The sequence below is a fragment of the Euleptes europaea genome, chromosome 1 (assembly GCF_029931775.1).
Source record: "Euleptes europaea isolate rEulEur1 chromosome 1, rEulEur1.hap1, whole genome shotgun sequence".
NCBI classification, from domain to species: domain Eukaryota; kingdom Metazoa; phylum Chordata; class Lepidosauria; order Squamata; family Sphaerodactylidae; genus Euleptes; species Euleptes europaea.
In genome coordinates this window covers 115,439,847-115,467,178 of record NC_079312.1, presented here as the reverse complement: position 1 = coordinate 115,467,178, position 27,332 = coordinate 115,439,847, and the positions used below count along the sequence as shown (strand labels likewise).

The 27,332-nt window shown below is 44.9% G+C and overlaps 1 protein-coding gene across 2 annotated transcripts in view; it reads left to right on the top strand.

Moving 5' to 3' along the window:
• Nucleotides 1-27,332, top strand: part of PKN1 (protein kinase N1) — a 75,102-nt gene that overhangs the window by 34,812 nt on the left and 12,958 nt on the right. For both annotated transcript variants that reach the window (XM_056860862.1, XM_056860854.1), the window contains exons 2-8: nucleotides 18,637-18,937; nucleotides 22,964-23,109; nucleotides 24,305-24,434; nucleotides 24,751-24,896; nucleotides 25,962-26,175; nucleotides 26,671-26,871; nucleotides 27,118-27,227. In XM_056860862.1, the coding sequence (XP_056716840.1) occupies nucleotides 18,637-18,937; nucleotides 22,964-23,109; nucleotides 24,305-24,434; nucleotides 24,751-24,896; nucleotides 25,962-26,175; nucleotides 26,671-26,871; nucleotides 27,118-27,227 (1,248 nt within the window). The remainder of the gene's footprint in view (nucleotides 1-18,636; nucleotides 18,938-22,963; nucleotides 23,110-24,304; nucleotides 24,435-24,750; nucleotides 24,897-25,961; nucleotides 26,176-26,670; nucleotides 26,872-27,117; nucleotides 27,228-27,332) is intronic.

Genomic DNA, 27,332 nt, shown 5'->3' with positions numbered 1-27,332 from the left:
CTTGTTTTAAGGAGTACAGGTGTTTGCACAGGTTTATGTCAGGAGAGACTGTCCTTCAAGTAGGCAGGTCCTGGGCTGAAACTTCTGAAAGTCTTTAAGGGCATCCCCATGTAGAGGGTGTTGCAGTAATCTAGCCTCAAGTGTTCTGTGGTGTGGCCAGATCAGATGTGTGGCGAAACAGGGTCAACTTCTAAACTTAATCCATTAGGAAGAAAACATTTTTCATTAACAGGAAACATGAATCTAATAGGACACCCAAGCTAAGTCTTTCAATGAGTCTTAACTGAGTCAATGAAAGTTGCACCTCATCAATAGCAGGGAGAACTATCCCATTTAATGCATGTATTCTTACTAACCAGCACCATCTTTTTCTTATTTGGATTCAGTTTATTTTCCCTTGGCTACTTATCCACTGGTTCAGTACAGAAATGGCAACTCCTGAAGACTTAGTCAAGGCGCTAATACAACTGAGTGTCATCAGCATATTGATCAGGGGAGGGGCCGTGGCCCAGCAGTAGAACATCAGCTTGGCATGCAGAAGGTCCCGGGTTCAATCCCCCAGATCTCCAGTTAAAGGGACTAGGCAGGTAGGTGATGTGAAGACCCCTGCCTGAGACCCTGGAGAGCCGCTGCAGGTCTGAGTAGACAATACTGACTTTGATGGATCAAGGGTCTGATTCAGTATAAGGCAGCTTCATGTGTTCATGATTATACCCCATTCCAAAACGACATACGATGTTGTTCAGGAGTCTCACGCTGATACTGAACATGGGAGAAAAGGCCAAACCTTGCACAGTCCCCTGACTGCAGATCCTATGGATCTGATTCTGCATCTCCCACTGTCACCCTTTGAGTATGACCTGTTAGAAAGTACCTAAACCATTTTAATACTGCTCTGCCAAGACCTCTCTCTTTTTGTAGGCACTTCAGTAGTGGGGTATGGTTTATGGTGTCAACAGCAGCCAAAATATCTAGTAGAAGTATCAAAGATACATCTTATCCATTTGGATACAGAAATCATCTACTGGTGCCACTAATACTGTCTATGTCCAGAAACTGGGCATAAAGCCAGTTCAAGGGCAAATATATCCAGTAAGCCTGAAGCTGTATTTTTTTTTTTTTTTTTGCTAGGAGGCAAATTTAATGCAAATCTGCAGTTGATTAGGTAAGGTAAAGGTCCCCTGTGCAAGCACTGGGTCATTCCTGACCCATGGGGGTGACGTCACATCCCAACGTTTCCAAGGCAGACTTTGTTTACTGGGTGGTTTGCCAGTGCCTTCCCCAGTCATCTTCCCTTTACCCTGAGCAAGCTGGGTACTCATTTCACCGACCTCGGAAGGATGGAAGGCTGAGTCAACCTTGAGCCGGCTACCTGAAACCGACTTCCGTCGGGATCGAACTCAGGTCGTGAGCAGAGCTTTTGACTGCAGTACTGCAGCTTAACACTCTGCGCCACGGGGCAGTTGATTAATGCTTGCTTATTTACAGAAAGTTTCTTTAATAAAGGTCTGATAACAACATCTTTCAGAAGCCTTGGGGAAAAGTCCTCCAGTAAAGGGGTATTCATAGTTTTCTGAATGAGCGGTCTCATTACCTTGCTACAAGGTTTAATAAAACACAAAAGGCATGGGTCCTAGTGGTGGCTGTCATGCTCCTCAGGATCTTGTCAGCCTCACTCAGCGAAATGGCATTGAACTAGTCCAAGTAATTTCAGTTAGATGGTGCTATAGAAGCTCTCAATGCCTGACCCCTAATTACATTAGCATGTAAGTCTGAGAGATTTTATCAGCAAAGAATCATGCAATAACAAAAACTGCTAAGATATTACCTAAGATACTATATAGCACGTACACTTCATGGTATAAGCAAAACCCCAAATGTAAAAATGTTATGGATTGACCCACATTTTTTCACATGTTTAAGACATTTCCCTTAGTAGAAAATTATTTGTTCTTTATTTGAGCTTGTAAAAATTATTATTTGCTAACCAAAATTTTTTTTTTAATCTAAAAGGGCAAACTGGTCAAATAAGAAATAATAATTTCATGAGGGTAGTGAATTTAATTCTTGAAGTTTAGAGAATAGTTTTCCTTTTATTAACATATTTAATAGAAGATCCTGTTCACCTAAGCCTTAGCTATCGTTACAGCTAATATTGTGATGGAATTGGACTTTACAACTGGGTAGTAGAAAATAACCATTGGCTACTGCAAGAGAGCCAGTGTGGTTAAGAGCGGTGGCCTCTAATGTGGAGAACTGGGTAGGATTCCCCATTCCTCCATGTGAGCAGTGGACTCTAATCTGGTGACCCGGGTTGGTTTCCCCACTCCTACACATGAAGCCAGCTGGGTGACCTTGGGCCAGTCACAGTTCTCTCTGAACTCTCTCAGCTCCACCTATCTCACAAGGTTTCTATTGTGGGGAGAGGAATGGAAGGCAATTATAAGCTGGTTTGATTCCTTAAAAGGTTGAGAAAGTCAGCTAAAAACCCCCAACTCTTCTTCTTCTGCTACTACTAAGCCCAGCCACAATTTGTGGGCCTCTGAATGGGACAGAGGAAAGGATTCAGAGCTAAACTAAATTAATTATAGGAAGGGGGGATGTGGCATCTCTCTGTTGGCTTGACGTTCACAGAGGAAGAGCAACAGAGGCCTGGTGATGCATTTTGGAAGCTCAGCTTGGCTTTATAAAACTTGCATGTCCTAAAAGATTTACTACTGAGTGCATTAGCCGTTTGTAGGGTCTTTTTAGATGATGAAGAAATTTTTTTAACAGCTATAAAAACTGCCAGTTTCAGCCAGCAGTGCTACTTTTCTGTCCCCATGTTATAGGAATGTGGTCTTCTCGCCAGAGAACAATCACCAACTCTGCACCACAGTTTTGAATGTACAGGGGGAAAAGGAACTTCCCACGAACAGAAACCTGAGCATATTTTGGATCACTGTTCATTTCCCCCACACGAAAGCACCATTGTCTAGAAAGGCTCACGAGTTCACTTTGGGGATATAGATTGCATTACGGGTTGCTAACACTGGGGGTCTTCAGAAATAATCAGTACAGTATTAAAACTAAAAGGATGTCTGAGGCTGGCCCTGCTGGCTCTTAGACAACTTAATTCTCCATCGCCTGTTCATCTGTCCCCTGCTCCAATTAGGTAATAACTGAGCTCCTTGTGTAATCCTTTGAGACTCCACTTGTTCCTGTGTGAGCATAGAAGATATTTTTCAAGCAGCTTACCAGTGGCCTGATTGGCCACAGGCACCAGTTATTCATCCAGCCGAAGGGATTCCATAAAGTGCAGCTGGGGGGGATGTCATGAGAGAAAGCATGTATGTTTCAGGCACATGGGTAGACTTGTTTGTTGAGTAACAATTGACCAGCAGGAATATTTAGCATCTCCCTGGAGATTTGATGGCCCATCAAAAACCTGTTCTCTGAATTCTTTGATGAAGGGTGAACATGTGCCCAGCATGTAAGCATGCTGAGCAGTGAGAGAGCTGCAGTTCATTGCTGAACCGTTTGGAGATGATGGGTCGTCTCCTGCCTCCATTTCTCCCGTAGTAGCTTGATACCCAATGAGTAACACAGCCCAGACAGTTCCAGTCACTCAACTTTGTGCTTCTGACTTGGGGCGGAATGAATAAACACATTGTGATGTCTGCTTCCTCAGCTGTTGCGTGGCTTAGGCTAAGAGAGATCAATTTCTGCCAGGTGGAAAAGGATATTAGAACTATTAGAAGAGTTGGGAAATCCAGCAAAACCCTGTCATCCATCTCCAGTCATGTGACATTAGGGAACATTACACTGGATGCTTTGAACTTGGACACTAGGAGTTAAATCTAGAATGTTGCTTAAGCTTACAACCTACAATGTTGCTTAAGCTTACAATATGCCAACTAGACTTTTTGGCCCGGCACTTCCATAGAAAATTTTGGAAACTTGAAATTAGTATCAGTGAATGCACGGGAATAGATGACAACCATAGATAGTATGGTTGTTCTAGTGTGTGTGTGTAAAGTGCCTTCAAGTCGCAGCTTCTAGAGTAGGGGCTAAATGTGTATTCCGAAGGAAAGCCATAACTGGAAGACTGAGGAGAACACTAGTCTGGAATGTGATAATGTGAGGTTTCTACTTCAGCCAAAGTTTTCACAAACAGGACAGCAGTTTTATTTCTTCGTTTCCTTCTCTAACAATGACAGCATGTTGTGTTCTGAAAGCAGCCAGATGTTAATGGGCATAGTGACTGAGGAGAGGTCTTCTCATAGGAAGATTATGCTTAAGGAATCAGTCTGCCTGCATTGTGGATGGGGGTAAAGGGAGAACAAGTTATGCATGGAAGAAAGAAGGCTCGTTCTAAACCTCCAAGGTCTGTTTATCAAGGATAGCCTTGGAGCCCAAGACCTTACTGACCTCCCCAGAAATCTGCAACACAAACAGTTCTACATTCTTCTGCCCTGTGGCAATGTCTGCTTTGATTCCTGGCCCTATTCCCATATGCACTGGTGAGTCTGTTGGTTAGACAGACCTAGGGATTGAAGATCCAGGACTGGTTTGTTTCAAGGACCGCTAGTAAGAAAGGGGGGAAGGATGCCATCCAGGGCTGTCAGTTTTGGAAAGATAGTGTTGCTTAAGGATTAGAGCAAGGGTGTCATTTGTTACAAGGGCCGGATATGACATAATTGTCACTTGGACCGAATGGGCCACGCCTTGCCAGCCCAGATCAGGACGGGGTGGTGGCGGCTGCCTCAGCTGTCTCGTGGGCTGGATGTTTGACACCCCTAGATTAGAGCAAAAGAGAGGTTGGGACCTTGGCTTCCCTTTTCACCTCTAAGAGGGTATTTGGGGTAAAAAGGTAAAAGTAGTCCCCTGTGCAAGCACCGGGTCATTACTGACCCATGTGGTGAAATCACATCCCGACGTTTACTAGGCAAACCATGTTTATTTGGTGGTTTGCCATTGCCTTCCCCAGTCTTCCACACTTTACCCCCAGCAAGCTTGGTACTCATTCTACCTACCTCAGAAGGATGGAAGGCTGAGTCAACCTTGAGCCGGCTACCTGAAATCTATTTGGCTTAGGACCCTAAAAAACAACAACAATGAACTTTGATTGCAGCTGGGAATGTAGAATCCTGCTTCTGTTGCAGCTTTGGCTGTGTGCACCTTAAAAGGAAATCGCCCTCTGTCTTTCAGTTCCAGTAAAAAAAAAAAAAGCCTAGCTAGCCTCTTTAATCTGGTACTATCAAAAAGGAATGACAGGACCCTTTTTGTGTGCTAGCTGGCTTGGCATTAGTAAACCTATTGTGTAGAAGGGATTTGCATTTTTTTTAATGAACAGTGCTGAGTGTTGGTCCCAGAGGAGGAGCCCGGTCACTGAGTACAAGTGGGAGCAGCCCAGCTTGTTCTCTGCAGAGCATTAGACATCTCTTCAAGTTTTAAAATGTTAAGGTTGCTCTTAGATTTCAGGCTTTTTTATGGAGCCGGGGACTTACTGGTAATCTAGCATGACTCTTGCATTCAGAACCAGCTCTCTGGTGACTTAACACACAGCCAAATGAGTAGGTTAACCAGAGAACTAGTTTCTGGCACTTGGCCTGTGTGGACATAAATATTTAGTAAGATATCTAATTGTTCAGGGCCGAATTGGCCATATGAACAGTATCATTAAAGTAAAGTAGTAAGATAGCTGTCCAACACAAGTAGGAGCCAAACTGATATAAATTTTGTACACAATTTAAGATAGAGGAGGGTTCTTAATGCACTATCTTAAAGTACTCTTCAGGGGCACAGAACAAGCAGGCAGACCTTTGGAATAAGCTAATACAAACTAGTTAGGAAACAGAAGAGAACATGTAATCAGGCATATCAAACCAACATTTGGCTTACATAGGAAACACATAGTGCAATCATAAACTTCAATGGACTTAGAATGGTGTCACTCTAAGATTGCACTAGGGTTACCAGCCCCCCAGCGGGGGATCCCCCACCCCTTCCTCTCATTTCCCACTGCTGTTTGGAGCAGTGGCAGGAAAAAAATTTTTTTTATGGCCATCAGGCAGATGGCAGCTCTCCCTAGGATTGCTAAGTCTGTGGTTTTACCATAGAATTTCTGGCAATTCCTAGAGAGGTTTAATATAATGCCTGGAGGTGACATCACACTAATGGCTCTTCTCTCCCTCCCCAGCCTACAAGTCTTGGCAATCCTAGATTGCATTGTAACTTCTAGATGTCTTACATCTAAGATGGAATACGGCACACTGGGGAGGATCATTTACAGCCCAATCCTGAAAGGAGGGAGATCTGCAGGAGGGTGGCAAAAAAAGAGGCTGTTTTAAAACATAAAAATAGAGGAAAGGGGTGAAATCCCCCATTGCCCACAACAGGGCTATGCCACCAAAAAAGGTGGTGCAGCACCGCCACAGCGCAAGGGGACACCCCTCATGCTGGCGAGGGCTTTCCTTTCTGGGAAAGCCTTGTCGGTCTGTCTGTGCTGGTGGCGGGGGCTGGTGGCTCCCAGACTCTGGCACGTTTGTCCCTGTGCCAGCGTAGGTGCCGCCTTATTCTGTGATAAGGTGGCACCTATGCTGGAGCAGTGTCCCACCAGCTCCTAATAAGCTACTCCCGCCCCCTTCAGGAATGGGCCCTTAGTTATCCAAGTTCTTTAAAAGTTACCAAAACATTTCAGGCAAGCATTGAAACTCTTGGCCTTAGCAGAAGCAATTCTTTCTCTATTACATCATGTAGCCCCCTTGGGCCAAAATAGCCAAGATATTGGAATATCTGTGATTAGATCTTCCTTTAAAAAGTAAGTTCAAAGCAGCCATGGACAAGATGGATAAAATCTTTTTTTTGTTTAATAAACAGATATTTTAATTTTTTTAAAAGCTTTAGCTATAATTTTCTGTTTTAAAAATAACTCGTTTTAAAATAGATGTTACAACTAACAGGGGTGGTCCGAAGAAAAATGCAAAAATCCTTTTTATAAAGACCAACCAAGATAACGCAAAAAAAGTATACAAGCTTTTGAATTGTTCAGAACTCTTCATCAGGCTGGATGTTTAAAGGTGACGGGAGGAAGTGTTTCTAGGCCCTGATCTTAAGGCCTCTTATTTTCATCCTGTGAAGAATGCCAGGCAGACTTGAACTATTAAATGACCTCCCTGAGGTCCCTCCACTCCCCAGACTGTGCCCACCCAGGCTCCACCCCCAAATCTCCAAGAATTTCTTAGTGCAAAGTTGGCAACCCTGCCATTGGCTCAGATGGCAGCTATAGTGTGTGTGTATTTAAAGGCCCAGCTTAGACTGGGATTGTCAGAGCTTGGGAACTAAGCAGGGTCGGCCATAGTCCGTACTTGAATGGGGGACACACAAGAAGACTGGGGTTGCTACAAGGAGGAAGGCAATGGCAAACCACCTTTGCTCATCTCTTGTCTGGAATGCCCCATGGTTGAGGTTGCCATGAGTTGGTTGCAACTCAATAGCACATTCTTCTTCAATGCTGTTTCCCCCCCTCAATCCAGTGCTTTTCCTCTATGCAGCTGTTTTTGAACCAGAAAACAAAACATGAGAGTTCTCATCCCAGGTCTCTTTGGCCCTGATTTCAGCAGTGTATTGCCCAAGTTACTGAAATTCCCCAGCAACCCCCCTCCCCCAGTAACAACATACTTTCTTTTCAAGGACTAGAAGAGGTTTTGTTAACTTTTACCTAAGGGCCTCATTAGCCAATGCTTTGAGCCAACTGAAATAATTTCAGTTTTGTCTGAAACCAGAAAAATAATCTGGACGGAAGAGATGGATAGTTTCCCAGTGCCCCTCATCAAGGCTGCTTCCATGTGGGGCGAAAGCACACCCCTGCCACGAACAGTGCCCACGTGCCCCATCCTTGCACTGGTCACTTCTGTCCCACCCCTCCTTTCTTCCATGGGACTCTGTGCAGAAGCACTGGCAAGATTGTGCCAGGGGCCCTGTGGCCTCACAACCCGCCCCCTTCCAGGTTGTGCTGGAAAAAGAAAAAAAGGGCCAGAAAAAAGGAGGAGACAATACAGAGCTTGTGTGTTAAGTGCCGTCAAGTTGCTTCCGGCTCATGGTGACCCTGTGAATTAATGTCCTGCAAAACATCCTGTCATGAACAACCTTGCTCAGGTCTTGCAGACTGAGGCAGGTGGCTTCTTTCCATCCTTCTCATGTTGGATCTTCCTCTTTTCCTGCTACCTTCAACTTTTCCTAGCATCATTGTCTTTTCCAGTGACTCTTGTCTTCTCATAATATGACCAAAGTACAATCATTTCAGTGTAGTAATTTTAGCTTCTAGGAAGAGTTCAGGCTTGATTTGATCTAGAGTCCACTTATTTGTCTTTTTGGCAGTCCACAGTATCCATCAAACTCTCTTCCAACAACACATTTCAAAGGAATCAACTTTCTTCCTGTCAGCTTTATTCATTGTCCAACTTTCACGCCCATACATAGTGATGGGGAATACTGTGGCATGAATTAACTTGATCTTGGTCACCAGCGACACATCCTTACACTTTAGAATCTTTTCTAGCTCCTTCATGGCTGCCTTTCCCAATGTCAATCTCCTTCTGATTTCTTGATTGCAGTCCCCCTTTTGGTTAATGATGGAGCCAAGGAACAGAAAATCTTTAACAATTTCAGTTTCTTCACTGTCAACCTTATAATTCCCCTGTAGTTATTGCGTTTGTCCTCTTGATGTTCAGCTGTAATCCTGCTTCGGCACTTTCTTCTTTAACCTTCATCGGTAGTCATTTCAGGTAGTCTCTGTTTTCTGCCAGTAAATACAGAGCTTAGCTCCACCGTTTCGAAGGACCTTAGCTTTGCCCTCTCCCCACAGTGGCTGTGAGTGCGGTGTCCGTACCACAATTCCTCCTTAGATCCAATTTAAAGAGGAAATTTTCGGAAGGTTCATGAATAGTGTTCAGAATGAACAAAACTATGTGTGGGTGCTCCCGTTGAAATTGGGGGTTTTCAGTGTTACATGCGGGGGGAAACTCTGTGAAAGTAGCCCCAAGTTTTGTTAAATCCAGAGTAATGAGTTCTGTCTTCACTGCAGAAACCAACAGGAAACAGCACTGATTGGCTGGAATGCTGATGGCATAATTCACTCACTTTCCTGAAGCAGTTTTTGAATGCTGTAAAAATAGATTCTGCTTAAAAAAAAAAAACACACAGTAAAAGGGAGGGGGCACAAATGTATATTTAATGGAATAATTGAGCCAGACATTCTGAAGCACAGAATCAGAGGGAGGCAAAGTACTGAATCACCATTTGGTTTATTGGCCAATACATCTGTCAAATAATGGATTGTGAAGGCAAGGGAAGATGGGCTCAAACTGTACATTTTTTTTAATGTGTATCAGAATGACTGGAGAGGATGTTTGCACAACAACGAGTTTCAAAAGGAATGTGGATTCCATGTGACATACATGAAAAGAGCAAACGATAATGATGTCTGACAAAGCTAAGCTTACGATGTTTAGTTTTCAAATTTGGGTACGGACTCCATGGCTACAGTGCCATCCTAAGCAGAGTTACACCCTTCTAAGCCTATTGACATCAATAGACTTAGAAGGGTGTAACTCGGATGGTACTGTCAGTTCACAGAACAGCGTGTATATCTCAACTCATCCTGTGTTGACTTCTGGGTCTTATCCAGCATTCTTTAGTGTTCATTTTTACAGTTTTCTGGTACAACATGGGTGACGTATAAAAAGTCTTATTGTATTGTTTCCTGTTATAGATACAATGAAAGATTGCGTTGGTTTCCTTATTCTGCTGTGACAAGGAATTTGCTGCCTTTGCCTGTGCTGCAGTAAGAATTGCTGGTCTGAATTAATCACAACAGGGTATTGTCTCCCTTCCGAGAGCCATGGCACCAGCTGCTGCATAATTCTAAGCCTCTACCTCTAAAACTGTGTCTCCATTTTGTGTCCTAAGGATTGGGCACATAAACTACACATTTGCATACAGTGGCTTGGGAAATATTCTGGGCACTTCCACATATCCTGATTAATGCACTTTCAATCCACTTTCAATGCACTTTGCAGCTGGATTTTACTGTGGGAAACGGCAAAATCCACTTGCAAACGATCGTTGAAGTACATTGAAAGTGGATTGAAAGTGCATTATTCAGGGTGTGTGAAAGTGCCTTCTGACTGGCCTTCAGTAGGAGAGTAATGTGTGAAAACAGGACAGCCAGCATAAAGAGGGCAACAAGCATAGCCTGCAAAGTCAAAGGGTACACCTCATATGAGTCAGCCGCTGGAAGCGTGGGTTGCAAGACATACACAAAGGGTATGGGATCAGATATGCAGTGTTTTTCCATGGCATTCTGCCCTTCTGGAAACAAAGGAGACCTTTGCATGATTCTGCTTTTGATCATGCCATTGGTAAAATGTTAACTGTAGACCTGGAGTTTTCTTGCTGTACATATGGGCAACAGGCCTTTACACCTGAGCTTTCTAACACTAGCAGGGAGATAGTAAACCCAGCTTCATCAAGGTACGTGGACTTGTTCTAGTGTATTCAGCTCTGCAGAATGCAGTACAAAACCCACATAAACCAGCCAAACACAAAGCAGTATTGCAGCAGATGAGTGGTAGGTGCTGGGGAGATGATCTGCTTCTGATGTTTACTATGTACATTTGTACCACTATATAGATCAGGGGTGTCAAACATAAAGCCCGCAGGCCAGATCCGGCCCTTTGAGAGCTCTTATCTGGCCCATGAGCCAGCTGAGGCAGCCACCCCCCACCTCCAGTCCCGATCTGGGATGGTGAGGAATGGCCTGGCCCGACCAAGTGACATTTATGGCATATCCAGCCCTCGCAACAAATGAGTTTGACACCCCAATATAGATATTCACAGATGTGGTTCTCTGAGTCTTTTAGAGATGTAGCTTCTTTCAGGGGAGGGGCCATGGCTCAGTGGGAGAGCATCTGCTTGGCATGCAGAAGGTCCCAGGTTCAATCCCCGGCATCTCCAGTTAAAAGGACTAGGCAAGGAGGTGATGTGAAAGACCTTTCTCTCCCTGAGACCCTGGAGAGCCGCTGCCAGTCTGAGTAGACAACACTGACTTTGATGGACCAAGGGTCTGATTCAGTTTAAGGCAGCTTCATGTGTTCTCTGCCAAGGGCCTTTGAAACAGTGCAAGGGAAGCTCAATAAATGCTCTGTTCTCTTCCCTACAATATGAAGCCCTTCTGAGGCATGCTGTTCCTACACTGGATAAGGGGGAAAAAGTCTCCCCTCCCCTTTATATGCCACAGTGCCTAAACAACATTAGGGTCAGCTGTGCCTGTGAGGGAAGTGGGGTGAGTCAGCAGCTCCGTTTCCTGCACTGAATCGCAAAGCGTCCAGTCTGAGCGCTGAGGCTGCTCACACTGTTACCTGGCCCTGTTCCAGCCCAGAGCTGAGACCAAGCCAGGACCACATACAAGCTGAGACTCCATGAAGGCTGAGCTTTCAAAACACAAGTTCCAGTGAGGCCTTTTCACCAGCTTCCTTAGTTCTTTCTAACTTCCCCGCTGGGATGACAGGCTCCACGAGTAGCTGGTTTTAGGCCAACCTGTGCTACACCTCAGAAAGGTGCTACACCTGTGTGGTCATCAGATTTCCCTTAGGGCTGCCTGCTTCCCTTGCAGTCCACAGCGCAGATCAACAATGCAGCATCTTCCTTGACCAGTGCAGCCGGGTCTGTTGCATGCTCATATGCACCAACAGAAATAAAAAGCTTGCATTAGACTTTCTCTGATTCAGATTTATTATTTATATGGCAAAACCATTAAAATATTCATATAAATCACAAGATAGAATTAAAAGATATAATATCTAAAACTATGGGTTATATAATTCTTAAATAAATTACACAAATTACTATTAGCTAAAAACCTCAGATTAATATAACATTTTCCATTTTAGGTTAGATTGCCAAGCCCCCGCTTTGTCTGACGGATCTTGTATGTCGCAGTACAAAATGTAGATACTTGTTTCATTGTCTGGGCTGACCCTTCCCATTGGAGATTCCTCAGCCTCCCTTCCTCAGAGCTGTCCTTTATTAGATTAAGGAGAGGGGAAATTAGCTTAAATCTTGCTTCCTCATAGAAAGAGCATCTGAAGAAAAATGTGCGCAATAGACTCGACTTCACCCGACTTTCAGGGGCAGACCTTCTCTGATATAAAATTATGTTTCTGGTGGTTCATATAAGTTTACAGCAGAACTGGCTGGGCTTGATCCTAGATACTAAGTCCATAATTTGTGCCCTCCTTCTGCACCCTTTGCAGAAACCTTTATGTCTCTTTCTCTACCCAAAATGCCTTCCTGGAGGAGTGGAACACCTTCTTCCTTTGTTTGCAACTAGCTCCTTTATTAAATAACGCAAATAATAAACCCAGTTAATGGTATGAGAGTTGGTGCATCGCAGGAAGGTGCCTGCATTGCAGTGCATAAGTTGTAGTCACCAACTGATGACTTTCAGGTCAGTGGAAATCAGTGTAGCTTCAGCTGGGCGGACAGCCAATTTCTAAAAGAACAGGTACGAAAAAGCCCTTGGGTGTGCACTGTGAGCATAGGCATTGCTCCCTGCCCCTGCAGCTGTTGAGCTGAAAAGGCCAAAATAATTCTGGAGCGGCACACCAGGATGTGAGCATAGCTAGACACTGAAGGGAATTTTTTCCCCCTATGCTTTGGAAGGTAAGAGAAACAAACAGGGACAAGAGCAAGTAGAGAAGGAGCAGAGAAAATGTCCCTTTTTCCGGGTGCAGAGATGAGGCACTTCGTCCGTAAGCAAGCCGTAGAACGTGGTATTGGTTGCAGAATTCAGCTTCCTTAGCATCTCTGCTTTTGCGAGCCATTTTCTAGCCTTCATGGTATGGAAAATATGCTTCAGGTGTGTGGGCAGAGAAGTTGCTGAATAAGATTGGTGGTGGCGTGAGGGCAAGGCCAGAGAAGAGCGGGAATTAATTCAAAATAGTTACAGCCCTCCCAGAATTGTAGCACTTCAGGATGTGGAGGGCATTCTTATTGAATCTTTTCTATCATCAGATACTCTAAGCACTTCGGAAAGTAAGTGACACTAGGGGTGGTTTCTTCCTAACATCAGATCAGGACTCTCACATTTCCCCCCACCTCCACTTTTCAGTTGGCTCTCTTACTACAGCCGCTGTTCTGATTTGCTAGCCTCATTTTCTAAGATACCTGCTTCTCACGATTTCTAATCCAGGCGACTGCTGTGGCTTGCACCACTTTTATCTGATACAGGACAGGGCTTTTGTTTATTTGTTTATATTTTTTCCAGTTTTCTAATGTGGGGCCCTCCATACAGCTTACCATAAGTAAAAATAAATCCTTAAAACTAATAAGAAAATTATCTCACTGAGTGAGGTGGAGTACACAAGCACCAAAATCACATAAGAAAATATTGCTACCATACGGATAGCTTCCAGTCAGATGGACATCCCATAACAAAATAACCTGAATAAATCAACAAAAGCCTAAGTGAGCAAGAAAGCTTTCCCTGGAAGACTCAGATTTGAAACCCCACTCGGGCCATTGAAGCTTGCTGGGTGACCTTGGGCCAGTTACATGTTCTCAACCTAACCTGTCTCACAGGATTGCTGTGAGGATAAAAATGGAAGAGAGGAGAATGATGTAAGCTGCTTTGGGTCTCCGTTGGGGGAGAAAAGTAGGGTGTAAATGAAGTAAAAAAAGAAAAGTCACCTAATTGCCCTGCACTTCCATCTGTAAGCACGGATAATATCATCTCAAGCTGTGGACCTGCTCCTTTAGGGGGAAAACAACTCTGTCTGAAATAGTCTGACTCCTCCCTCCCTGGTTGGCTGTGTTGTCACCTCAGTCTTTATCTGGATTGAGTTTCAATTTATTGTCCCTCATCCACCCCCTTAGCACCTCCAAAGATACCCAGGGCTTCACCTGATTCAGCTGAAAAGGAGAAATGAGAAGAAGGGTTGGTTTTTATATGCCAACCTTTTCTACCACTTAAGGGAGACTCAAACGGGCTTACAATCATTGGTTCTTGTAGGTTATCCGGGCTGTGTGACCGTGGTCTTGGTATTTTCTTTCCTGACGTTTTGCCAGCAGCTGTGGCCGGCATCTTCAGAGGAGTAACACTGAAGGACAGTGTCTCTCAGTGTCAAGTGTGTAGGAAGAGTAATATATAGTCAGAAAAGGGTTGGGTTTGAGTTGAATCATTGTCCTGCTTACAATCACCTTCCCCTCTCCACAACCGACACCCTGTGAGGTAGGTGGGGCCGAGAGAGCTCTAACTGAGCTGTAACTTGCCCAAGGTCACCCACCTGGCTTCGTGTGTAGGAGTGGGAAAACCCAGTTCTCCTGATCAGAGTCCACCGCTCCAAACCACAGTGATGGATGTCATCTGCATATGGATAATACCTCACTCCATATAATTGAAAAGCCTTTCTTAACAATTTCTGACAAATATTAAAGAGAATAGGGAGCAAGATTTTTAACACAGCCTAAACACAACTCTAAAATAAGGTACATTGCTTGAAAAAGAGATGAACGTAGTCCTGTATTTTCCCTATTACCTCAATCTGTTTTTTTTTCCTTCTCACTAGCAGTAAAATGTATGGGACAAAAGTGTATACTATTGCCAAATATGGAGCAGGATACCACACTGGAGGTTGAAATTGAGAAGAATAAGCTCCAGACTTCCAAAAAGTTGAATGTATAGTTGCTGTGACGTGGGAGAGGCTGAAACTGAGTGGTACCTTTCAGTCTAGTGTTGCTATTATGTGGAAGCATGAAGAAAAGGGTGTAATTAGATACTGCACAAGATATCTCTTAGAAAAGTGATAAGTGAGAATTGTGCCATACCTTGGGAGAGAACAGATACAGCAAGGGTGACATCTTTCTATAAAGCTACTCCTCCAAGCAGTTAGAGGGCACAGAAGCGAACTACTGCCTTGTCTTTGGGATCTGTACTTCTGTGTTTCTGTCCCCTGTGCTCTCTAGTGGGTATTGTTAAGGAATGATTTGCACATGTTCTCCAGCAATAGGTTTATCTCAGTAAAAAATCTCAACCAGACTAATATTTAAAAGGCATCTTCTGCCCTTGGTCATAATAGTGTGCGGGAAAATTATAGGACAGGGGAGACTTGTCTTGGCAGTAGTATGGGCGAAAAGGATCTAGGGGGTCTCAGTAGACCATGCGCTGAACATGAGTCAGCAGTGTGTTGCAGTAGCTGAAAAGGCAAATGCAATTTTGGGCTGTATCAAAAGAAGTATAGTGTTCAGATGATGCAAAGTGATGGTAACACATTAATCTGCTCTGGTTAGTCCTCACCTAGAGTGTTGTGTTCAGTTTTGGGCACCACAATTTAAGAAGGATGTAGACAAGCTGGAACGTGACCAGAGGAGGGCAACGAAGATGGTGAGGGGTCTGGAGACCAAGTCCTATGAGGAAAGGTTGAAGGAGCTGGGTATGTTTAGCCTGAAGAGAAGACTGAGAGGTGATATGATAACCATCTTCAAGTACTTGAAGGGCTGCCATATAGAGGATGGTGCGGAGTTGTTTTCTGTTGCCCCAGAAGGTCGGACCAGAACCAACAGGTTGAAATTAAAAGAGCTTTCAGCTAAACATAGGAAGAACTTCCTGACAGTTAGTGTGGTTCCTCAGTGGAACAGGCTTCCTCAGGAGGTGGTGGGCTCCTTGGAGGTTTTTAAGCAGAGGCTAGATGGCCATCTGACACCAATGCTGATTTTGTGAACTTAGGCAGATTATGAGAAGGAGAAAAGTAAGGGTTGCATCAGTGCTTGGCTCTTGTGACTCTTTCTTACATGGTCAGGGAAATGCCAATCACCACTCTGGGGTCAGGAAGCAATTTTCCTTCAGGCCAGATTGGCCAAGGATCCTGGAGGGCTGGTTTTTGTTGTTGTTGTTGTTTTTGTTTCAAGTTCTGGGCATGGAGTAAGAGGTCACTGGAGGTGGGAGGTAGTTGTGAATGTTCTGCATTGTGCAGGGGGTTGGACTAGATGACCCTGGAGGTTCCTTCCAATTCTATGTTTCTATGACTCCGCGTTTCTAGTGTGGGTGACCTGATGGCCTTTATTACTTACGACTTTCAGAATCACTCTAGACTCGGATGTGGGAAGGCAAGACAGCAGGAGAGAGGGCATGCAGGCTCTGTCATTACTCCCTACTGTTGGGGCCTGTTCCGGTAGTGCCAACGAATACAGGAACTCTGTTTAGGAAGTGGTTTATTTGCACATAGGCTGGAAGGGCCGTTTGAACTGGCAAGCAGGAAGTGAGGGTGTAGCCAGCACGCAGTCCGGAGCAGACAGATGGCCTGGTGCGCCTCTTCTGGGGCTAGGATGTCTCTTTCTGAAGCAGATATACCCTCTGACCAAGAACTGGAGGTACTGCCTTTGTGGGGGGGATATTGGGAGGCTTGGAAAGAGTTTGATCATTCCTGTCTCCCTCCCTGCTTTGGAGTAACGGGGAGGGGAAAAATTATAACGTGTTGCAAGTTTATGGTATCTAAGGGGTCTGTTGCTCAGGGAGTGACTATAGATAAGCAGTGCCCTGAAATCAATAAGGCTGTAGTGGGAAGAGGGAGGAATCCAGCTCTAAACAAGGAATTGTGTGTGTGTGTGTGCTGTCAAGTCACAGCTGACTTATTGCGACCCGGTAGGGTTTTCAAGGCAAGAGACGTTCAGAGGTGGTTTGCTATCGCCTGCCTCTGCATGGGCTGAGAGAGTTCTGAGAGAACTGTGACTGGTCCAAGGTCACCCAGCAGGCTTCATGTGGGGGAGTGGGGAATCAAACTCGGGTCTCCAGATTAAAGTCCGCTACTCTTAACCACTGCACCACGCTGGCTCCAAACAGGGAATTAGACTGGGGAAAAACCCCGCTGAACTAGTATAAGATGTGTTAAAACTAGGTGCAGACATGCATCGTGGAGTGTGTTTGTGGCTAGGGAACTATGCGGCCTTGCTTAGAAGTGGCTATGTGCATTATAACTCACTTTGCTGTGCATCTATCTACACAAATTAGGTTATAGATGACTGTATGTATTTCCCTGTACATCACAGAGGGTGGCTGATTTCATGAAAGACAGAAAGCATAACTACAAAAAGCAGGAAGTATTGCACATGTAATCTGTGTTGTCGTAGATGGTGTGCCTGGATTTGGGAGCATAGCATTCTGTGCATAGCATGCACTTAACAGTGCAGCGCTAAGCAGAGTTGCACCCTTCTAAACCCCATTGACTTCAATGGATTTAGAAGAATGTAACTCTGTTTAGGATGGCACAGTAAGAGTTTGTTGCAAACTGCAGAAGGAGGATGTGCACATAGTTTGTAAGCAAGATTATGTGTCTGTTGGGAAGGGGAGTTCGGCACCTTATGTGCTGGGAAGGGAGGGGCTGTGATACTTGTTCAAATGTATCAGACATGTGACGTGAAGAACAGCGGGTGTGTAACACAAGATATGTGTGCACTCACATGCGGGGGAAGGTACAATCTGTCCATAGGTTGGGATGGGAGTTTAGTACCATGTATACTGTCTAAGTTGTGCCAGATACAAATTTTCTTAAATGGCAGTCTTCATTGAGGAGTAGATATATGCGAGTTTCTACTGTATTTTGAAGCTGGGATTATATCTGTACTTTGCTCAAATCCCTGTAAATTTAAGTTTTTTTAAAAAAAAATGGACACTTAATCCACCCCAAATCATTATTTGAGCTAGTTCTGCGCAAACATACAACTGATATGAAGGGTGACCTACAGGCACACTTCTTTGTCACATACGAGTGCACACCTGTCCTATATCACTGAACAGACCCCAGAGCATTCTTCCGCATGTAGCAGCCTGAACTGTTGGGTGCAGTTCTTTGTTATGGCCCTGGGCTGCCAGCTCTGAGTTGGAAAATACCTGGAGATTTTGGGGGTGGAGCCTGAGGAGGGCGGGGTTTGGGGGAAGGGGCTTCAATTGGGGTATAATGCCATAGAGTCCACCTTTAGAAGAGAACGCAAGAGCAGATACACTAACTGCCTTGGACATGTTCTGATGAAGACAAAGGGTCGAAACAGGGCGAAAATTATCCGAACCCCTGTAAAACACGCCCCCTGGACTGGATTGTTCGAGAGACCCCAACCTTGCATCACAAGATAGTGCAACAAACGGGATACAGTTCCACGTATGCACTCTTCAACACGAAATTGAACTCTTTACAACTGTGAATGGAACATATATGGAAAATGCTTCTAAAAGTTTGAAGTTTTTTTGTTTGGTTTAAATAAGCAAAGCTGAATATAAGAATTGCTTATGTTAGAGTGTTCACTGTAAATATAATACAGCACCTTTTTGCAACGTTACTTTGGTCTAATACTTCTGTCTTTATAGAGTATAACCACCTGGAGGTTGGCAACCCTGCATGGCCCGGCCCAACCAAGTGACATTTATGTCATATCCGGCCCTCGTAACAAATGAGTTTGACGCTCCTGATGTATTAGTTATTGACAATTAGGAGCTTATTCTTCAACATGGCGAAAGGGAAGAGCTGCACCTGGAGAGACAAGGAATAATGCTTAAGATTCTATGTCAATTCCTGTAACCACCTTCTTACTGTTTTCCCCTTACAGAGTGATCCAGGCAGCTGGTCAGTGCTGGAGCACCTAGGCCTGGACCAGAGCTCGGATTTCTCGGACACTAGCGTGCAGCAGAAGTTAGACGAAGAGAAAGAGAAGATCAAGCGCGAGATCCGCAAAGAGCTGAAGATCAAAGAGGGAGCGGAGAACCTACGCAAGGCCACTACAGACCGTAAAAACCTATCCAATGTGGAGAACTTGCTCAAGAGCTCCAATCGCAAGCTGGAGGCCCTGCACCACCAACTGCAGGACCTCAATGCACACATTGTGGTCAAAGACCCCGAGGAGCTGGGGGGTGAGTGTGAATGTAATTGTGGGGTAAGAGGAAGTCACAGAGCAGTCTCTGCATGCGGTCACTGGGCAATCACAAAAATCAGCATAGGAAGCCAAAATATAATGAAGTCTCCTATTTCTAACAGTATTTTACACATACAACAAAGAAAATAACGATGGTCCTCTAATGCACAACTTGTTAATACAATTTAAAGTCTAAAGAAATCAAGGGATGCACCCCAATCCGTCTTTGATATAAATGTCACACATCATTTATATGATGAGCTCTTGTATGGTAGATTGTACGTTATACTAAGAGGTTGGATGACGAAACTGTACATGTTTCTAGAAGACCGTCTATTATACAGGATAGAGATCGCCTTGTGAAGCGACAAGTCTGATCAAAGACGGATTGGGACCCAAGACGGATTGGGGTGGATCCCTTGATTTGTTTGGACTTTAAATTGTATTAGCATGTTGTGCATTAGAGGACCATCATGATTTTCTTTGTTGTATGTGTAAAATACTGTTAGGAATAGGAGACTTCATTATATTTTGGCTTCCTATGCTGATTTTTGTGATTGGGTCAATTAAGCATTGGGGACATAGGGCAGGCAGAAGTACAAGACTGGGGGGGGCTGTGACTAGGTGCACAGGCTATAGCCAGCTGTCAGTGAATTTAAGGCTCTTTCTGGCTTCCTGGTGATTCCATCTGGGGACATTGGGAGAAAAGACTCTTAAGCTATGTTATGATGAACTTCCCTTATTAAAGAACAAACCAGCCTTTCGAAAGTACCTCTGGTGGTAGCCAAACTGGTAGTGTGCGTTCGTCTCTAATTTGGTGGTAGGCATTTCCAAGAGAACAGTTGGTTCAGCAAAAGCTATATGTGAGTAAAGAAATCACCCCAATGATATCAGGCTGGCATATCTACTTGCATTCCAGAAAGGGTTTGTAGCAGATGGAGAGATAATCTGTTTTGAGTACAAATTAATAAAAGGCTTTAGTGCAGGCTGTTGGGTTTTTAAACCTGGAGTCAAGGCATTTATTGATGTTATGGTTTGTCTTTGCCGTGTGAATCATGCCGGTGCAACACAGCTCATCTGGCTATTCTTCAGATGCTTTAGAAAACTGTGTTTAGACACAGGCCAAATTCTACAGAAATAAACAATATAGTCCAATACCTTGGTCCCTGCAGCTATTGAGACATGCCTTGCTGTGTTAGAAGTCATGCACTTTCCTGCTCTTTGGTTATCCAGGAATCATTCTTGTGGTTGTATTCACTTTCAGATTCCGTGTGGGGATATCTGGAAAATGTTATTACATTTACCTTATGGGTGGAGTAGTTTGGAAAACTGAACTGAAAATGAGTAATCTTAATAATCTGTAGTTTAGTGCTATCTGGGGCATTTGGTCAGTCGCAGGAGTATCAAATCATACTTCTCCCATACATTGATACCTACAGCCCTTGACTGTTCATAAAAGCCTGAGTGAAGCTGAGAGTGCATGTGTGAGAGAACTCAGTTTAGTTTGCTAAGTATTATTTGCTTATAGCTGTTCCTATACATCCCCACCCTGGTCTCCTGGAGCCTTTTGTCTGGTATGTTGAAACCTTACACTTTCGAACACTGCGGTACTTGTTTGTTTGCTGCTCCATACCTGCAGTTTTTCCAGGAACATTAGCCTTCTATGGTTGTGGTCAGAGAGAGGAACATTTCTCCTGCAACTAGGGTTGCCAGCCTCCAGGTACCAGCTGGAGATCTCCCGCTATTACAACTGATCTCCAGCTGATAGAGATCAGTTCACCTGGAGAAAATGGCTGGTTTGTCAATTAGACTCTATGGCATTAAAGTCTCTCCCCAAACCCTGCTCTCCTCAGGCTCTGCCCCAAAAATCTTCAGGTATTTCCCAACCTGGAGCTGGCAGCCCTACCTGCAACCGACTATAGCAGAGAAGGGCAAAGGAACTGTGAAGCCCATGGGACCCACAACCAGATCTGTCTTTCTGTGGCAGTCCTGCCTTCCGTGTCCAACTCCTAGCTCTGCAGTTTGTGTTTTTCTAGCGTGTCCAATCCAAGCTAGTTCATTACACAAAACTGGGACTGTACCAGATGTATACTATACAGCAGCCTGTGACTTTGCAAGAGGAAGTGGTTGCAGTTCCACCTGACAGGCCACAGAAAAAGGGGGAGGAGGACAGAGTCGGCTTAGGAAACAACTGGGCCAAAAGAGCTCAGGGCCTGGGTGCGGCCATTTCCTTTTCACCCAAAAAATCTGTAATAAAGAGTTGGGGCCCCAGGCTCAGAGCTCCTTCCAGACTCAGGCAAGTAGCCCATGCTACGTTGAAACGTTGCCACTCTTGTGAAGGGGCAGTTCCTTGGCGGATGGCCCTCCAGTTTTGCCCACCACAGACGATAATAAGAGTTCTGGGTGGATTATTGATTTGATCCAGTCACAAGCTTGTCCCCATTTAGCCTAGGGATTGTGGTATTTTCTTGCTGACAGCACTGCAAGTGTTTTTTCTGACGGGGCATTCTGAAAATCTAGGATTTATTTACTGGTATACTGGCTTTTAAGATTGAGCTGCCCCTTTTCTTTCATTCCAGCTGGCTTGTTTTGCACTACATTGCTCAGTAGTGAATACCAAGCAGTGCTGGCAGTCTTATACAAGAGCAGGCTCCCAGTCCGATAGTTATTCTTTGTCTTAAAAGAAAAGAAAAACACGCAATAATGAGGAGTGTTCTGGCCACACAGTTGCCTAACACTGATTCCACATGATGTCGACTAAGGACCAGAATTTAAAAGACATAGTTTGAATGTTGCCTCTTACTTTCTAAAAAACCTTTGGTCCGTGTCTGCAGAAAGAGTTTCTTTCCCTGACAGCAGTGGCCAGAACAGAATAGAAGGAGTATTAACGTGATCAGTTTGATGGAATATCAGTTAAATTACATGCTGATATACTCTGCCCATACCTATAGGATCGTTTTCCCTTTGAATCCCAGTCATGCTAACTAGTAGCTGAATTCAACTGCCTTCCCTTGCCGTTCTCACAGCCAGTGTGTTTTTGGGCAGAGAATACAGGGAGAGAATCCTCTTTCTAGACAGCCTACTTTACAACATTTTACATTGTGCTGATGTTTTACATTTTAACATTTAAAGAGCAGTAATATTTCCCTGTTGTCACAGAGAAGCTCCGATTTCATACTTCATCAAATTTCAGATCAAACAGACAATTATTATTTTGTAACTGTTATGGCTACTCTTGAGGTGCAGCTGTCCAAGAGTGATGTATGTTTTTTAAAAAACATTGTTTTTGTAAGGATGTCTCTCTCTGTCATTGTATAATAATGATGAAAAAGGTAAGGCTGTGTACATTTCTTTGTCCCAGATGGTCTATGCTATAGAGGAACCATCAGCCTTACAAAGCATATGCACAGAACATATAAGCTGTTTAGCTTAGAAAGAAGGCAGTTAATGGGAGATATGATAGAGGTTTGTAAAATTATGCACGGTATTGAGAGAGTGGACAGGGAGAAGCTTTTCTTCCTCTCCCATAATACTAGAACGCAGGGTCATCTGCTGAAGCTGGAGGGTGAGAGATTCAAAACAGATAAAAGGAAGTATTTCTTCACGCAACACATAGTTAAATTGTGGAACTCCCTGGTGATTGGTGCCAACTTGGAAGGCTTTAAGAGGGGAGTGGACACGTTAATGGAGGAGAGGGCTATCAGTCAAAATGGATACTGGCCATGGCTATCAGTCAAAATGGATATTAGTCATGATGCATACCTATTCTCTCCAGGATTAGAGGTGCATGCCTGTAATATTATGTGCTGTGGAACACAGGCAGGATAATGCTGCTGCAGTCGTCTTGTTTATGGGCTTCCTAGAGGCACCTGGTTGGCCACTGTGTGAACAGACTGATGGACTTGATGGGCCTTGGTCTGATCCAGCAGGGCCTTTCTTATGTTCTTTATGTTCTTATCCTTCCCTTGGTGCTTTAGGATTTGTACCCTGGCATTAACCTCACTGCTTGTGGTTATCTTCCCAGTCGCTCCCCAGTCACCAGGCAGCCTGAGCCGATCAACAGCTACCAAAAATCGCATTGCTGGCCTGGAGAAGCAGCTCAATATTGAGCTGAAGGTGAAGCAGGGGGCGGAGAACATGATCCAGATGTACGACAATGGTGCTGCTAAGGTGGGTGCGTGATCCTTGCCGCCATCTCCTTGTAACAGCTGTCAAAGGCGTTTGCTGATCTGTCTAGTCCCTATGTACTGACAAGGCGAGTGTGGCTGCCCTTCAACCGATATGTTATAAAGAGCATCCACAAGGGAAGTAGCCTGGTTATGCTCCCTCAAATTCCTTGAGCTACAGATGAAGGGCTTGAGTCCAGGATGTTTTACATGCAAGCTATGCCTCTTGCTTCTAGCAGTGTCAGAAATGGCCGTCTGATTGATTGCATTTTTAATTACAAACAATTGGTTTATAGGTAGCCATAGCAGTCTAAGCCCCTGCCAGTTGACATGTTTCTTATCCCCCCCCCCCCAATAGATTTATTTGAGATGACTAAACAAGCCACAAACATCTGGGTACAAAAATAGCTTTCCATTCGGATTAAGGGGGTGTTTGTACCTGTCTGTGCAGCCAGAGTTAGTCCAAATATTGCATACTGTTGCTTGTTTCATGTTAACCTTCCTTTAAACAAAGACTGCAACAGTTGGCATTCTCATGTCTCTGAATTTCGGAAAGGCAGACACTTCTGTGACTAATTTGGATTTCTTGTATCATGATCCCATACAGTTTCAGTGTGCAGTATTTTAGGAGTTGAAAAAAACAAAAAATTACTTTGATTTTATACCTGCAAACTGCAGGAGTTGGGTTTTTTTAACTACATAGTGGAAACAATTTTGGCTGAAGAAGCAAGATGTCTTCTTCCTGCTCCCATTTCAGATAGATCCCCTTTTCAAACCAGAGGCCAGTGACACTACAGATGGACTAGGACATGTTTCCAGCTCTCTGAACAGTGTGTGGAGAAATGTGGGGACTTGAGTTATACCCAGGTTTGGGTGGGAAGTGTTTGTTTATTCTGTAGGTTAGAGACACAGGGAACCAAACTGGTGGGTTCTGCCCTTGGGTCTGGATTCATTGGGCAAAAATGCATGGGAGGTTTTGCCCTGGATTTGCCACTCTCTCGATGCACATTTCCCCCGTCTGAATTCTCAAAACTCTGCATGGGGGCTTATTTTTGAGTTTTGAGAACTTGGCTGGGTAAAATGTGCATTTAGAGAGCAGCAAATCCAAGGCAAAACCTCCCATGCGTTTTCGCCCATTGTAACGGCTAATTATCTTATCCTGTCCTTGGTAATCGCACCCCACCTGGTCTGCCCTCTAGGATCGGAAGCTGCTACAGACAGCCCAGCAGATGCTACAGGACAGCAAGACGAAGATCAATATAATCCGCATGCAGATCCGCAAGGCTATGCAGGCCGACGAGGTGCAGCTGAATGTGGAAGATGGGCAAGGTGAAGGAGAGGATGATGAAGACAGCCGCCCCTGTGCCCTGCAGACTTTCTCAGTGCAGGCAGGCAGCCACTCAACAAAGGCCAGCCATCCCCCTGCCTTCAGTCCTTAGAGAGTCCTTCAGGAGCTGGAGCAATACTCTCCGGAGAGATTTTAGAAATCTCTCTACCCCACCTCGGTCTGGTTCCGAAGCCCAGTTTTCTCAGGCTTGGGATTCTATGGGTTCCCTCTACAGCAAAGCCCACTGTCTGACGCAGAAATAGTTGCTGTTCCCTAATCACAAGTGTTGGATCCTGACAATACCAATGATACTTGCAGGTAACACTGATCTGAGTGCCACAGAGTTGAGGATTGAGGAGTTGCGACATCACTTCCGGGTGGAACATGCTGTGTCTGAGGGGGCCAAGAATGTACTGCGCCTTCTGGGCTCCAGCAAAGTGCAGGACCGACATGCCATCTCCGAGGTAACGAGCAGCAGTACTCAGTTTGGGGTTGCACAAAGGAGACAGACATACAATTATGGATGAATTGGGGGGAAAGCATAGAACAGCGTGGTGTAGTGGTTAAGAGCGGTGGTTTGGAGCAGTGGATTCTGATCCGGAGAACCAGGTTTGATTCCCCACTCCTCCACATGAGCGGCGGAGGCTAATCTGGTGAACTGGATTTGTTTCCCCACTCCTACACACGAAGCCAGCTGGGTGACCTTGGGCTAGTCACACTCTCTCAGCCCCACCTACCTCACAGGCTATCTGTTGTGGGGAAGGAAAGGGAAGGTGATTGTAAGCCGGTTTGCATCTTCCTTAAGTGGTGGAGAAAGTCGGCATATAAAAACTCAACTCTTCTTCTTTTCCATCATCATCTCCTTCTTCTTCTTCATCATAATCTCCTTTTCCTTCTTCAACCTCATCTCCTTCTTCATCATCATCATATCCTTCATCATCTTCTTTTTCTTCATCGTCTTCTTCTTCATCATCTTCCCCATAACGTATGATAGCATGTAATAGATTTATAGTTATATCCAACTCCCCTCTCCTTCTTATACATGCATTTTCACCTGTGGGATTCACTGTTAATATAGTTGTCTAGTGAAAAACAAGCAAACTTTCAAAGAATGGGAATGTCATCAACTGTTCATCGCAATAATTATGCCATATGTATCCTAATTCTCATAACCGGAGGCAGGCAGAAACTGATTACAAGGGCCATACCCTTCACTTGCTCTTTTTTTGCTATTACACAGTTCCCTGACCTGCTGAACCTGATTCTGACCACTGCAACGCATACGGATGTAGATCTGGATAGATTATTGCATTTTTGGCTTTCCAATTGTAAAACTGAATGATTGAACTAACAATGGGATGAGATTTCAGGAACCCAGGCCTTTTCCAAACGAAAGGGCACTTTGTCTACATATCTTTGTTAATATCCCAGGGAAGTTGGTAGTGCAAGATTAAGAGAAAGACAGAGGGAGCAAGAAGGTAGAGAACAGATTAATACTTGAACCTGAACTATGTGGCCTTCTTCCGTAGGCGCAGACCAAGCTGAATGAGTCAAGCCAGAAGCTGGACCTTTTGCGCCACGCTCTGGAGCAGCGTCTCGGTGAGCTGCCCGAAGATCACCCAAAGGGCTGCATCATCAAAGAGGAGCTCATCCTCGCCTCCTCCCCTGCCTTCAGTGCTCGCAATACCACTACCTACCAGCACAACCAGTACAACACCCTTTCAAAGCCATCTCCACTGACAGGTAACAGCATTTCCTATGGACTTGGCTCAGGTCAGTGCGCTACCCAGTCCCTCTCCGTACTCTTAACAGAATTTTCATTACAGTGACCCCCACTAATCATAGTTAGTAATCATAATGTACTTTGTTAACCTTACATTCCCACCCACCCCAGTCTTCTCTCCCTCACTTATGGCTAAAGTGGGTATGAACACATGAAGCTGCCTTATACTGAATCAGATCCTCGGTCCATCAAAGTCAGCATTGTCTACTCAGACCTGCAGCGGCTCTCCAGGGTCTCAGGCAGAGGTCTTTCACATCACCTACTTGCCTGGTCCCTTTAACTGGAATTGCCGGGGATTGAACCTGGGACCTTCTGCGTGCCAAGCAGATGCTCTACCACTGAGCCACAGCCCCTCTCCTAATACTGAGGTAGTGTGTGGGAGTGCTGTGCTCTGCAAGCTCCCAAGCAGGGTCCAGGTCTTCTTCTGGGATCCTGAGCTGTCTCTTGTTTGGCAGGCACGCTGGAGGTGCAGTTGTTGGGATGCAATGGGCTATTGGAGCTTGTCCCGGGACGTAGCCGTGGCTCCACCGTCTCTCTGCCTTGCAACAGCCCCGGTGAAGCACGGCCCTCTTTCATGAGCCGGAGCGGGCGAGGTTTGTACAGCCGGAGTGGTAGTGTAAGCGGCAGGACCACCATCAAAACTGAAGATGTCAGCAGTGAGTAGTCTTGTGGGGTTTGGGGCCACTGAAGTGAGGGAAGGGGTCGAGTACTGCAGGTAGTGGGAAGGGGCACAGAAGGGGGTCCTGTTGGGCCTTCTAGCCTAACTAACATACAGCGAGGTCTCTGCTGCCTTTCTTTCTCCAAGCTATTCAGTCACCATTCAATGGAATTCTTGTATTTTGCTGCCTCGCGTTTATTGGCTGTTACTCGGATATCCTGTCGATTGTCCTTTGTTCTCACAGATGAGGTGAGTGCTGTACTGAAGCTAGACAATGCGGTCGTAGGCCAGACAGCCTGGAAACCCTGTGGCCTGCAAGCCTGGAAACAGATTTTCACTGTGGAGCTGGAGAGGGTATGTGCAAAGACATCACCCTTCCATGATATTTCTGTAGATTACAAGGGTTGCCAGAGCAGTGGTAGATGAGTTTTCCTGTTTGCATCCCTGTGGGAAAGGCAT